Here is a 13,273-nt window from a genome sequence, read left to right on the forward strand (position 1 = left end):
CTGACGTCGCCTGATTTCTTTTTATGGGGATACTTGAAAAATGTTGTTTTTGCTGAACGACCAAACACAAGAGATGATTTTATGGACCGCATTCGTAGAGCTTGTGCAGCCATTCCTAGAGCTACCCTGCTTAGAACTGTGGATAGTTTTCAAAACAAATTGCAGTTATGCCTCGAAGCCAACGGAGGTAATTTTGAACAATTACTCCGTGGGTAATTCATTTAAATTACAGTGTCAGTGAGAGGCAAGGGGACTCACGATAATCAAGCACCCTAAAGGAAACAGAACTTACTATGTCCACGTCGTTGTTTCCGGGTAACGCTAAAAGTAAGATGAAAGTGCTTTTGATCTTGATATGACTTCAAAAGGTCAGGTCGAAAAACTAAAAAATTCCTATGCTTATGTAAAAAGTGCCATTGTTTAAGAGCCCATTGTCAAGAAACAGGTTCAGCGGTCAAAAATAGGGTTTACTAATCAAAAAATGCGTTATGAGCCTCAAACAACCTTGAAAATTGACCTCAAGGTCAAGCTAGTCAAAGTGATTTACACTTTTACAATTCATTGACTTTGTTTAAGCATTATGCACATTTGTGTTACCCAGAAAACCACGTCATTTCAGAAAAACTACACCAGATCGTTTTTCAGGCATTTCACCTTCATTTTTTACCTTTCCAAGGTCGCAAAAACAATTTTTTCATAAGACAAGTTTGATGTAAAATTTTCCGCTCTTTCGAAATCCGCAGTCAAAAATAAGGTGTCCCATTTAAAAAAACCATCGTGACCTTGAAATAACCTTCAAAATTGACCTCAAGGTCAAAACCAATGGTACAATTAAATGACCCCCTCTGTCCTGGTCAACTTTTATCTAAACCATTTTTTTGTAGATACCGTAATTTGGAAGATATTCGGATCCATAGATTAAAATGACTCACCCTGTATATAAATTTATTATATATTGTATATATACAATAATATATTTATATATATTGTATGAATGCATTATTTTATTAATTCCGTGAGAAAAAATACATTTTTTGTCGCGCGTGGATTAAAAAAAATGTTTTTTTGATTATTTTTATATTTATATATACAGGGTATCCTATTTTAACTTAGACAACATAATATCTCGAAAACTGCGTTATAAAAAAAAGAGGTGCTTCGGAGATTTCATCTTCGGTTATCTTCATTTTTTTAAATAGAACTATCTTAATTTTTTTATATAAGTCTATTTCTCGCAATACTCATCGTAAAAAGTGATAAGGGTAGAGTAGTCAAAAATTGAATAGTTTACGAGATATTTTATACTTTAATTTGACGTAATTTTACATAAACTATGAAATATCTCGTTAAATATTCATTTTTCAATTATCTCACCTCAATACTTTTATGCACAAAATAATGAGAGGAATCAATTAGTGTAAAAAGAAACGCATAGTTATTTTTGAGAAAAAATATGATATCTCATTTCAGCTACATATTTTTTCTTCAAGACAACCATGTGTTTTTTTAATAACAAATAAAATTTAAAAAAATTTTCCTGTTATTATTCTTGTAAAAATTAAAAATGTTTTAAAAATGTGGAAAAAACGTTTCTTAAATTATACACTCACCCGAAAAAAAGCGGTACACTGAAAATGTGGGAAAAATTCATCAAATTTCAACTGACGATAACTTCGTAAATAATAAAGATAGAAAGTTCTATAAAATATGGAAATGAAGCTAAAAATCTCTACTTTAAGAATCAATTTATTTCAATGTTGCAAAATAAATTTATTGAAAATGGCGGATGACAAAGCGCGAGCATGCAAAATTGAAAAATAATGGTTCGAGTTTGCGACGGTGCACGGTATAAACAAAAAATTGTAGCTTATTGGGATCAAAAGCGTACGAAAGTACAGAGTCTCCTCTTTAAAATGCTTTTTTATGCATCTCGATACGATGATTTTTCGCCGAGAGATTCGCATTTGAAGAAAAAGGCAGATTCTTACTTCAAATGCGAATCTCTCAGCGAAAAATCATCGTATCGAGATGCATAAAAAAGCATTTTAAAGAGGAGACTCTGTACTTTCGTACGCTTTTGATCCCAATAAGCTACAATTTTTTGTTTATACCGTGCACCGTCGCAAACTCGAACCATTATTTTTCAATCAATTGTTTTGCATCCGAAGGAGATGTCTGCAGATCTTTTGTGATTTCTCCGCCCTGACTTTTGTTTATGCTCGACCGCACATTGCGAGAAGAGTGTTTGATTTCTCTTGATCTTTTTCTTTCGAGACGCGTTACTTATTCGTACGACTTCGTCAAAGTAAACAATAATTAATCTTTTCGCATTGAAATTATTGGTCAATTATGGCGACGATAAGTCCTGAAAAAGCTGCTCAAGTTGTAGCGTTAATTGAAGATGAGAGAAGTCGAAGGTACGTTGCTGAGGCACTTGATTTATCAGTGTCAACCGTGCAACGTGCTTATGCTAGGTACTTGGAGACTAATTCTGTCCAAAGAAGACCTGGTTCGGGACGTCCTCGTTGTACGAATGAAAACGATGACCGATTTATTGTTTTAAATTCATTAAGAGACAGACATCGAACGGCTGTTCAAATTCGAAACAATTTAAGAGATGTCCGCGAATGTAATGTATCCGTTGACACTATTTGAAACAGATTAGCGGAACACGGTCTTTTTCCGCGCAGGCCAGCAAATGTACCTTCGCTTATGCGTCGCCATCGCGTAACTCGACTCAATTTTGCTGTCGAGCATGCAGGCTGGACATATGCAGAATGGAGTACCGTTCTTTTTAGCGACGAATCTCGTTTTTGTCTGTATTCTTCAGACGGACGAGAACGAGTATACCGTCGCGTTGGAGAACGATTTGCAGACTGTACTGTAAGTGAGAGGCCTAGAAGTAAGAATCTGCCTTTTTCTTCAAATGCGAATCTCTCGGCGAAAAATCATCGTATCGAGATGCATAAAAAAGCATTTTAAAGAGGAGACTCTGTACTTTCGTACGCTTTTGATCCCAATAAGCTACAATTTTTTGTTTATACCGTGCACCGTCGCAAACTCGAACCATTATTTTTCAATTTTGCATGCTCGCGCTTTGTCATCCGCCATTTTCAATAAATTTATTTTGCAACATTGAAATAAATTGATTCTTAAAGTAGAGATTTTTAGCTTCATTTCCATATTTTATAGAACTTTCTATCTTTATTATTTACGAAGTTATCGTCAGTTGAAATTTGATGAATTTTTCCCACATTTTCAGTGTACCGCTTTTTTTTCGGGTGAGTGTAGTTTCAAGAACGTTTCTTATTGTTGCTTGACGGTTAAAAAACATTAGATACATATAGAAAACGTATATAAAACGAGCGTGTGCTACCTGTGTTCTTTGTTATGCATATAACTATGTTATCTTGAAATGCGACACTTTTCCGAGCGCCGTATTTAACATTCGGCGCTTGTCGTATTTTCCAAAATAGGTTCTCTAATTGAGTATTTTCCACTTTGTATAAATTTAGAAAATAATGAACCCTGTCCCCGTTTAAAACGTCCCTACCCTTCAATTAGCGGCGTAGAAAGGTGCAAGAAGAGAATGAAGAACGGTAGGGAACAGTAGCGTAGTTTAAGTTTGCAGTTGACGTACGTTAATAATTTTATACGCGCAGCGAGTCGTGGCTATTAAGTAATCAAATGCATTCTTTCCGCATGAATATTCAAGGCAAGGAGAGAGCGCGAAGGTAATTCCATGCAAAGTGGGGAATTCCGAATCCGAATTAGCTCCCTGCGATGCGAGTCATCGTCGCGGTATAGAAATCGCGCTAATTTTCGTCCTCGGTTCCTTGAGAGAAACCGCCGTACTTCCGCCGTTCAATTATCATCGAGATTTATGACAAAGAAATGTAAAAGCACGGTGCGGGAGGAATCACGACCGCTTCTCGACTTGCAAATGTTGTTCTCAATGGAAATTAATAGACGGCCGATGTACGTCGATGCAGATTGCCGCGCACACAGATTTATCAGAAACTGAATATATTATGAATCTTCGAGTCGCGAAATTCCGACCGCTGAATTCCAATCGGTATCTGCTAATTAATCCGCCGGATCAATCGATGACTGAGCGGAGAAGTCGCGGGCGGAAACTGGATTATCTCCTTTAAGGTCACTCTGAGATTCATTGAATCGCGCAGGAGGGAAAAGAGGAACGATCGTGAGGTTGGCTCTTTCCTACCAAGTGACAAGATCTTTCTGTTACATCTTTTCTTCCCAGCAATTTTTATTTTTACTCTTAACTTTCCGCGTTGGATGTCCTTTCATCTTTTTTTTTTTATTATGTCACAATGCTTTCTCTTTTCCGATACAGACGATTCTTTCGACCGTATTCATCCCAAACGCTGATCCCACGTTAATTTTTAATTCACGGTGTACAGGTGGTTGCTCAGCTTCACCTTGTTCTAACAAAATAAATTATTTACGGGAACATTATACGTGCCGGATTTCAATTCTCCTACGAGGGATATTAATTTTGCACAAATCGCACTCCGCTCTACACTTTGTTTCAAATGTTATATTAATTCAGCTTGTGCCAATCATTATTCCAAACGAGCAGCGAGCTTGAAATCTCTTCGAAGATGTATTTTATCGCCTCCAACGTGATCTTCGTTTCCGACGCATTTTTACGTCCCTTCTATCGGTCGATTTACGAGCATTTCTTCTCCTTCTTGACAGGCGCAACATGAACTTCCCAACCAAGCGACTAGCATCTTTATTTCCTGCAAAGTCCGATACGAAACACGGTTCCAGCCCTCCTCCTCCTCCTCCTCCCGCGCTTCATCCCGCCCCACCGCTCGCGAAAAACTTCATCCCTTTCTCGCAACTATTCCAAGAGTCCGCCTCTCGCGGTGGCTGATTTTCAATTCTCCTCTCCGCGGACAAACCGCTCGTCCTCCACCGCGGCGCAGTCGAGCGCCCCCCCCCTCCCCCCCTCGCGGCAACCCCTTCCGTCATTCCACCCCGGTATTTTTCCCCTCCATTAACCGTAACTCTTTAGGCGATCCCGCCGGCGTCGGTGTAGTTATTCGGACTGGAATTTCTTTAGATTGTTAGAAAACAGGAGCGCGGGGCTGGCTCGAAGGCGCGGCCGCGTTCCAGGCACGTATAATGAGATCAAAACCCTCACGATCTTTTGAGATTAAAAACACCGCCTCTCCGTTCCCCTGTCTTCCCCCTCACTCTCTCTCTCTCTCTCTCTCTCTCTCTCTCTCTTTCTCTCTCTCTCTCTCTCTCTCTCGCTCTCTCTTACTGCCTTCCGCCTTTCCGCGCTATGCAGTGCGCCTCCTTTCCTTTGCAGCGCGCGCTGAACTTGGCTAAAATTCGAGCTTTACCGGTTACAATCTGCGAATCTTTTATTTTATAGAATGGAATGGAACGAATTATGGAATAAGTTTCAGGATTAAGTAAGTGTGAAGAGAATCGAAAGAAAATTAACATAAGAGAACATACTTTATTTCAATCGAGATGGAGAAGTGAAGTGGAAAAAGAATTCCGCAAGAAACGGTCTCATAAACTTTATTTCAATACAAATAGAAAAAAAAGAAATAAAATAAACTGACTTAGTACGGCGAGGAACTCGACAATTAAACTCTTTCTCTCCGTCTCTCTCTCTCTCTCTCTGCATTATCCGAAATTCTTTTTTGGCCAATAGAATACAAACTTCACTGACCCGGAAGAGAAATGAACACTCGTCAGCAAATTAAATTAACTCTCAGATAAAAGTAAAAGACTAAAATTAAACAACAAAACAAACATCGGTGTAATCGCAAAAGACTTACTCGACTCGTCGCTGACAACGAGACAACCGCCGCGATAAATTTCTATTTCTACTTTGTGATTTTTTTCCATAAACATTTGAAGACACGAGCTTCAAAACATAACGTCAAATTCTTGCTTTATTACATGTTTACGCATATTCTGAAAGAAAATGTCTATCTTTACATACAATAAAAAAGAAAATAATCTTCAAGCAAGGTCTTTCCAAACATAACAACGTTACGGGGCGCAACAATTTTTTGTATCTCCGGAAAAAAGAATTTGATAACGAAATTCGTGTCGAGATTGCAGAAGTGAATTCTGTGCTTACAAGAAAGTAAAACATCATTTGAGTGACAGGAAATAAATACGTATTTTATCTTCCGGAGACAGTTCAGAGGTGGGGAGAAAAGAGGGGAGCGACAACAAATCTGCGAATATATTCCTAAATTGGATTGGAACATTTCGAATTCCTCTCGTTCTTACGAGCAGACGTAATAAAACTGGCCATAAGTTCAGGGATGAAGAGGCTCTCCTTCTTTTATTTCGATTTCCCGCGCGATCTATCAGGAGATCGAAGGAGAGGATCCACCAGGACGTCGTAAAATCTATATTTCAGAAAGAACGGAGTGAAATAAAAAAACACATCGGTCGAAAGTCTACGAATATCTCGCTATGAATTGAAATTGGCTTCCTCGAACGTCCTAGTGTATCTTAAACGGTAATGATGAGAAAAGTGGAGCGGCAATCGAGCAGTTTTAATAATAAATCGCTTGAATAATATATCCGCTTCAACGAAGCCGCGCTTTTGCTAATGAAACATTAAATTCGATACATAAAAGACGGGATGATGAACTGTATAAGTTAAAACTGACTTAAAATGTGCGCATCGCGTGTCGAACTATATTTCTAATCCGGCGTATCGTAAATACATGGTGTCCATAATCATAAAATGCCGAGAAATAGACAGTTACGAGAAAGCCATTCGCCAAATTGCGAACCACCTATCGACGGTTACATAGTTTTTCGCGAGAGACTCGCGATATCCGAAAGATAATACGCCATGACAAGGGTTTGCCGAGTTCAAATTGAAGAAAATACTCGACATATATATATATATATATATATATATATATATATATATTGCGCCGATATCGAGTAATTCCTCGATATGCGCCACGGTAAAAAGCGCATCCCGGCAAAGAATAAGATCCCGCTATCGGCGGAATATTTCTCTCCGTCGAATAAAACTCTTTGCCCACGTCTGAGAATGCCGTATAATGGAATACGTATGTCTATCGGCTGTACGTACGGGGACAATGCGCATAAATCCATTCTCGAATTGATAGATATGCAACGTGCTCGCGGGACGGGCCGGCTGAAAAAGGATCGCTGACCCGTTCTATTGTTGAGACAGTTCCTATTATATCCGATGCGTAGAAAGCGAGAGAGCGAGAGACATCTTCATTTTTGCTCGCGGATTTAGTCTACAAGATAAAAGTATGACGCATATGATTCCATTAAATATTAATAATTAACAGTTTTGGAGAAAAAGGGATAATAAAAATTCACATTGCTCGCAAAGAAAAGTCGAGGGAGCCTGTTTTGGAGAAAATTCTTTTTCAATGATATATGTGTATCTTCTACGGTTTGAAATCTTTGCTTATTCGATGCCGTAATTATCGCGTCTATTGATCGCCATTATTTCACTTTCGTCTAGCTGTCCCTATCAATCATGCGTTATTGAATTGATACTCTGCAATTAATAATTACGGATGATTAATGTAAGTTATTGCATCCCGGTGGTCAGCCGATGGCTAATTAGCGCACTCGTAATTATTAACGATAATGTTACAATCAATCATTATCACTAATTCTCACAGAATGCGCAACACGGAAATTATAGTTTTTACGTCGAATTCACAAAACAATAATCAGCTGCTCCGCGCAGATCTTGTTATGGTTATTTATGTATAATAAATACATCGATATATAAAGTAATTTTAACTCTATTAAATCTATATTAAACCGGACGATGAGCTATAATTATCTGATTCAAAGTTGAATTACATATGCATGTATCGCATCTCTATAGTCAATATAATGATAAATTTGCAGAAACGTTTAATTATATATTAATTTCCACGCACATTATATATAACTTCTTGCGAAGGTAAAAATGTTTTTCGATTTAATTAGAACTTATGTCTCCGTGAAAAAAGTAAGGCGGAAGACGCGATTTATGGACCGATATTTTCATGCACTGGTAACGAGCAGGAAGTAGCTGAGGCAATGGAACTTCCGGGTTAAGTGGATGAGAAAAGTTTCCCTAATATTACCGGGAGGCAAGAGAGAGAGAGATTGATCTGCAGGCGAGCTCGTCGAAGGGATTAGTCGTAGCCCAGCTAGTCCCGTGCGATTTTCATCAGGTGATGGTACTTTAACTATAGATTAAAGGATTCGTCTGGCAACCTGAAATGAGATCTACCTTCCCTGCGAGACCAAAAACCCAAATCAGCCAAGAGATGCGTTGAAAAGAGAAGACCGCTATTGGCGACGAATTTACAGGATATTCGAAAAAGATCCCAGCTTGATAGAGTCCTCGAAAATCTTCAGCAATTTAACGATCTGGCTGCATTTGCGCAAAACATGGTACGCCGAATCGTTAAATCCCGTTCAAAATCCTTACAAAAAGAGAATTTATTATACGAGATTTCGAGAATTTCTATAAATTGTGTAGCACTTGAATTGAAATTGCTTTAGGATTTCGGAATCATCAGCTAGATTATGTTTCCTCGAAGCAGTAGTTACATGTAATCGCGCTATCTCCTCTCAATATTCACGTTTCATTGGCATAAGCTTGCTCTCGAAATAGCTTACAGTTCGACGGGTTGATTATTATAAATCGGACCTTAACACCGGGTTTAATTCGCAAGGAGCGCCGGATGCTCCATCGATAACCAAGCTGATGGCCCTCGCGAGAGTGCGAATGCCAGGAAGCGCCGTTCGACATTATCGAGGCGCGCGATATCCATCAACCTAATGGTCTCGCGGCTAAGGCGAGCGTGTAAAGCTCATTAAAAGCTCGTTAGAAAGCCGCCATCGGCACGCCGGGACGGTCGAAGTGACGCGGTGTTGCTGCCGGGAAATCGGTTAGAAAAGTATAGGCCGAACGCGAAGGGGATAAAAGCGATCGCTCGCCAAGATAAACTCGCGATTAACCGAAGCTGAATCTCTCGGCGCCCTCTCGCGAAACGAGCATCCATTCTTAGGTGAGTAAGCTTCGTTTCTAGATTTATATCCAGCTCTAAAACCTTCTCGCTCGTCTTGTAAATTCGTTAAAAAATGATAAATCGACATTTGAGAATTAGCATTTTGCAAATGCCGCAAGCAAGCAGTGTCTACAGCAATGTTTACGCGAATAAAAGTAGGGAAACACTCTCTCTTATTCAGAAGTTTTCTCACCTGAATCATAACGTCGCCGTTTTGGGACCTCAGCTTCGATACAAAGTTGCTGTACTCCATGAGAATCTTTGCATTGTTAATGTACACTTCTGTGCCGTCCTTGGTCTTGGTGATCCATAGGGGTGGGTTGCCCTCCAGCTCGGAGGATATCGAAGGCGGTAGAACCTCAATTTTCAAAGGCCGGTTCGCTGAAATTTGCAAAGATAATATTTTATTAACACTTTGTAAAACGTATTTTGCATGTTCAAATATTTGTTTTTGTCTGTTGCGCAAATAAACGCGTTTCGAAGAAGCACTCGCGAAAACTGCGCAAAAAAATCGCGATTCAGTTCTTCGAGACTGCAAAGTTTTTAGATCCGGAAGATTTTTATTCTGGGCAAGAAGAGACAAAGCGGGAAATAGTAGAAAAGGGTGGAAAGGGAGACATGCGACGAAAAATGTTGAAAATAACGTAAATGGCTAGTGAGATAGAAGCCGGAGATAGAGCAAACTTCAAAAAGTCTGCGGCGAGCTACAATGCTCGTCGCTTTATTATCCCGTTACCGGGAGAACGTCCTCGTAATCTTGAGGTTTTTTCCTCTTACAGGCATCTAGTTGAAGGTGGAGAGTAGGACGCTCTTCCTGCTATTGTTATTTGATATCGCATAAAAGTCATAGTTATAAAACTTAAACAATCGAATGTTTAACTGAGGTGAAATATTTCCTTACATTCTTAAATTTTTAATTTCTTTCGCTCATACTTTTGCAATTTTCATAAGCTTTTTTACGATTTACAATAATTTTAAATATAATTTTTCTCAGATGCATCTTATATACAAATGAATTTCCCGAATGCATGAATTACGATAAAGAATAAAATAGAAATGTAATATATAAAATAATATTTTCAAGTTTAACAGACAAGTAAAGTTTATAAAATTAAATACTTCCCGAGTCGAAATTTAGCGTCTCTTTTAATGCTCATACAGCCTATATGAACCTATTTTTACGGAATTAGAACCTAGAACTCCTCTTTTAAAACTTGATCTCCTATAATTTGACGTTGAAATACTACTTTAAATCTATAGAGCCTCACAAAATAGATTGTATTACTGCGAGAACTCCTCCATTAAACCTCGAACTTTTATCTAGTATATATATATATATACTAGATAAATTCGACCTATAAAAGTTATTATAATGTTTAATCATAAAGGAAAATATTTGATTCGTTGCATTTCCAACTTTTATTAATATTGATACCTTTCCGTTTTCTTCTTCAAAATAGTGATATGATATCTGAAAAAAATTCAACGCAAAAAAATTTTTTTAAATTAATTTTTTTATTAAATGTTAACTATTTTAGATGTACTCGTTAAAATTCAAATAAAAATGAAAAACTATACGAGCAATATGCATAATGTGGTTGTATTTTGATTATTGCTTTATTAAGTGATACAATATTATCAAACGTTTCAGTCTTAATTTGGACCTTTTTCTGTATAAGTATTTCTGTCTGAACTTGTTTTAACGCATGTTAACTATACTTAATAATATACTCTTAACTATATGTATTACATATACTTAATAAATAATATTTAATTCAATAACTATTATGTAATGTTTTTAATATTTTATTTTATATTTAATATCTTAATTTAATATTTTTAATATAATCACAAAGGTATATGGATTTTCAGTACTAGTTTTATGATATTATCAAGAAATTCTAATGATTGCAAAAATCTTCACAATAATAAAGAAAATTACTAATTATATAATTTTAATTGATGATAATTTTAATAGCATACAATTTTTAAAAATATCAGAAATCAATACTCAATAGTTGAATTTTGATATTATATTTTGATATTATCAAGAAATTTCTAATAATTACAAATTTTCAAAAGATAATAAAATTCAACTAAATGGTATTGATTGATGATATTTTTAAATTGTATGCTACTAAAAATTATCGTTAATCAAAATTATAATTAGTATTTTTTTTTATTGTGAACATTTGCAATCATTAGAATTTCTTGATAATATCATAAAAGTAGTGCTGGCAAAAAGGAATCTATATATTTTCAGGGTCTAAAGCGGGTCAACGGAGGGTTTTAACTAAACCCTACTTTGAAGCTTTAGCAGGAAAAAAGGAAATTTCGGACATATTGTAGCGCCAAAGTAGATGCTATTATATACATACGATACAATGCATAACATCTACTTTGACTCTCTTATGCCTACCTCAAAATAAAAGATTAAGGTTCAATATAGGTGCTAAATTTCGACTCGGGTTTCTCAGCGAGATGGACAATTTTGTTTGCATTTTATGTAAACGCCAATTTCAGATAAATTACTGCACATTCTAAATTTTTATACTTTTTTTTTTTTTCTTTCAAATAAAGTCAGACTTATACACGTGAATGCGTTTTTTTTTTGTTTTATCTCCTCTGATCTTAGCATATAAGAATCTAAGCGCCTTTCAAGCGCAATCTATCGAATATCACGGCAAGAGCATTATAGTTCCCAAGAACAGCCGGTGTTCACGACATGAGTGGCTGCAAGTTCCTATCGTTCCTCGCTCGGAAGGTCCAATTTCTGTGAGGCAGAAAAAGCGGGCGGACGGCAGTACCGCCAACAATGACGCTCATTATGAAACGCTAGGAATTGAGTCGCGTTTCGTAAACCACCGGCCGTTTTACCGTGGAAATTTTCAGGACAAGAAGGCGGCCGACAGAATCTCGTTTTCCCGGTGCCGTGGCTACGACGTTCTCTCGGAAAATAATTCTCCTCATTCGCGAACTTCCCGCTCGCTTTCGCTCCCGAATTGCACGGCGGCGAGATTTATCTGCCGGACCAGAAATGTTTATCGCATTCACGTCTCACGACAGTAGACTCATTGTCAGCGAAACATTCGCGGCTGTTTCCTCCATTCTTTCGTCTTTATATCCTCGTTTGCGCTTAGGATGCTTTTTCCAAATTTTTAACAACCGTGTGAACAATCGTCGTTTGCACACAGACCGGAAAGTGCGAAAGCTCTCTCTAACCACGGCAATTCACATACAAAGAAGTCCGACAATTCGCTGAGGCGCGCAATACTAAAGCTCGCACAGTACGATAATCGTAAAATTTATGATCGTTGCGATATACATGCGCATATATGTTGCCAGAATACTTACTACGTCTGTGCTCTTACTTCATGCGTGGAGCTACGCACACGTCAAGTTCAGCCATGTTACTAATTAGTTGCAACAACGGCCGCTAGACTGCGTAAATAATACTTTCCGAAAAATACGATCGTACGATTTACAACGACACGTGGAAAAGAGTCACTCGTTCTATATTGCGAAAGGTAACATTTATAGACGGTTCGAGACGTAAAAATCGAAGTCAGTTGGCATTTACAATATTCTGTGATATATATAATGCAGTTACGCGATTTATAGGGTCGTTAATTTGTTAAAGGCGAAATTTTATTCGCTTCCTCATTTATTCTTTTCTTGTATTTTTATATCCTCGATAAGATTAAAATAAATAAATTTTATGATTGCTGTGCATCGCAAAAGAGGCAATAACTTTTGAATGATACCTTACTAAAATAATATTTTTATGTTATTCTTTCGCTATAAAACAACTTTTGCTTCATGTCTTATGTATACAGGGTGTCTGGCAATAATCGCCCCACCAGTCATATACAGGTAGAGGAGGTCAAATCGAGTAGAAAAGTCCTTTACCATTTTTTAATTTTCATAATAAGTACTGAGTAATTAACGAAAAAAGATCGGCGAATCCGCGCGAGTAAAGCGTGCGCGGTGAGAAGGACGTCCCACTGCTACGCGATCACTAGGACACAAGGATCTAGCGTTACGCGCCGCTCGTATGTTGCCATTGTCATTTGTAGAGCGCTCCTCCCAACGCTTCATCGCGCGCCTAGTGATCGCATAGCAGTGGGATGTCCTTCTCGCTGCGCGCGCTTTACTTGCACGGATTCACCAATCTTTTTTCGTTAATTACTTAGTACTTA

General features: G+C 37.6%; 1 protein-coding gene across 5 annotated transcripts in view; it reads right to left on the minus strand.

Moving 5' to 3' along the window:
* The window catches only part of Fas1 (fasciclin 1), a 237,894-nt gene that overhangs the window by 55,079 nt on the left and 169,542 nt on the right, over nucleotides 1–13,273 (minus strand). For all 5 annotated transcript variants that reach the window (XM_067347218.1, XM_067347219.1, XM_067347221.1 and 2 more), the window contains exon 3: nucleotides 9,268–9,455. In XM_067347218.1, the coding sequence (XP_067203319.1) occupies nucleotides 9,268–9,455 (188 nt within the window). The remainder of the gene's footprint in view (nucleotides 1–9,267; nucleotides 9,456–13,273) is intronic.

This window comes from Linepithema humile, chromosome 1 (assembly GCF_040581485.1).
Source record: "Linepithema humile isolate Giens D197 chromosome 1, Lhum_UNIL_v1.0, whole genome shotgun sequence".
NCBI classification, from domain to species: Eukaryota; Metazoa; Arthropoda; class Insecta; order Hymenoptera; family Formicidae; genus Linepithema; species Linepithema humile.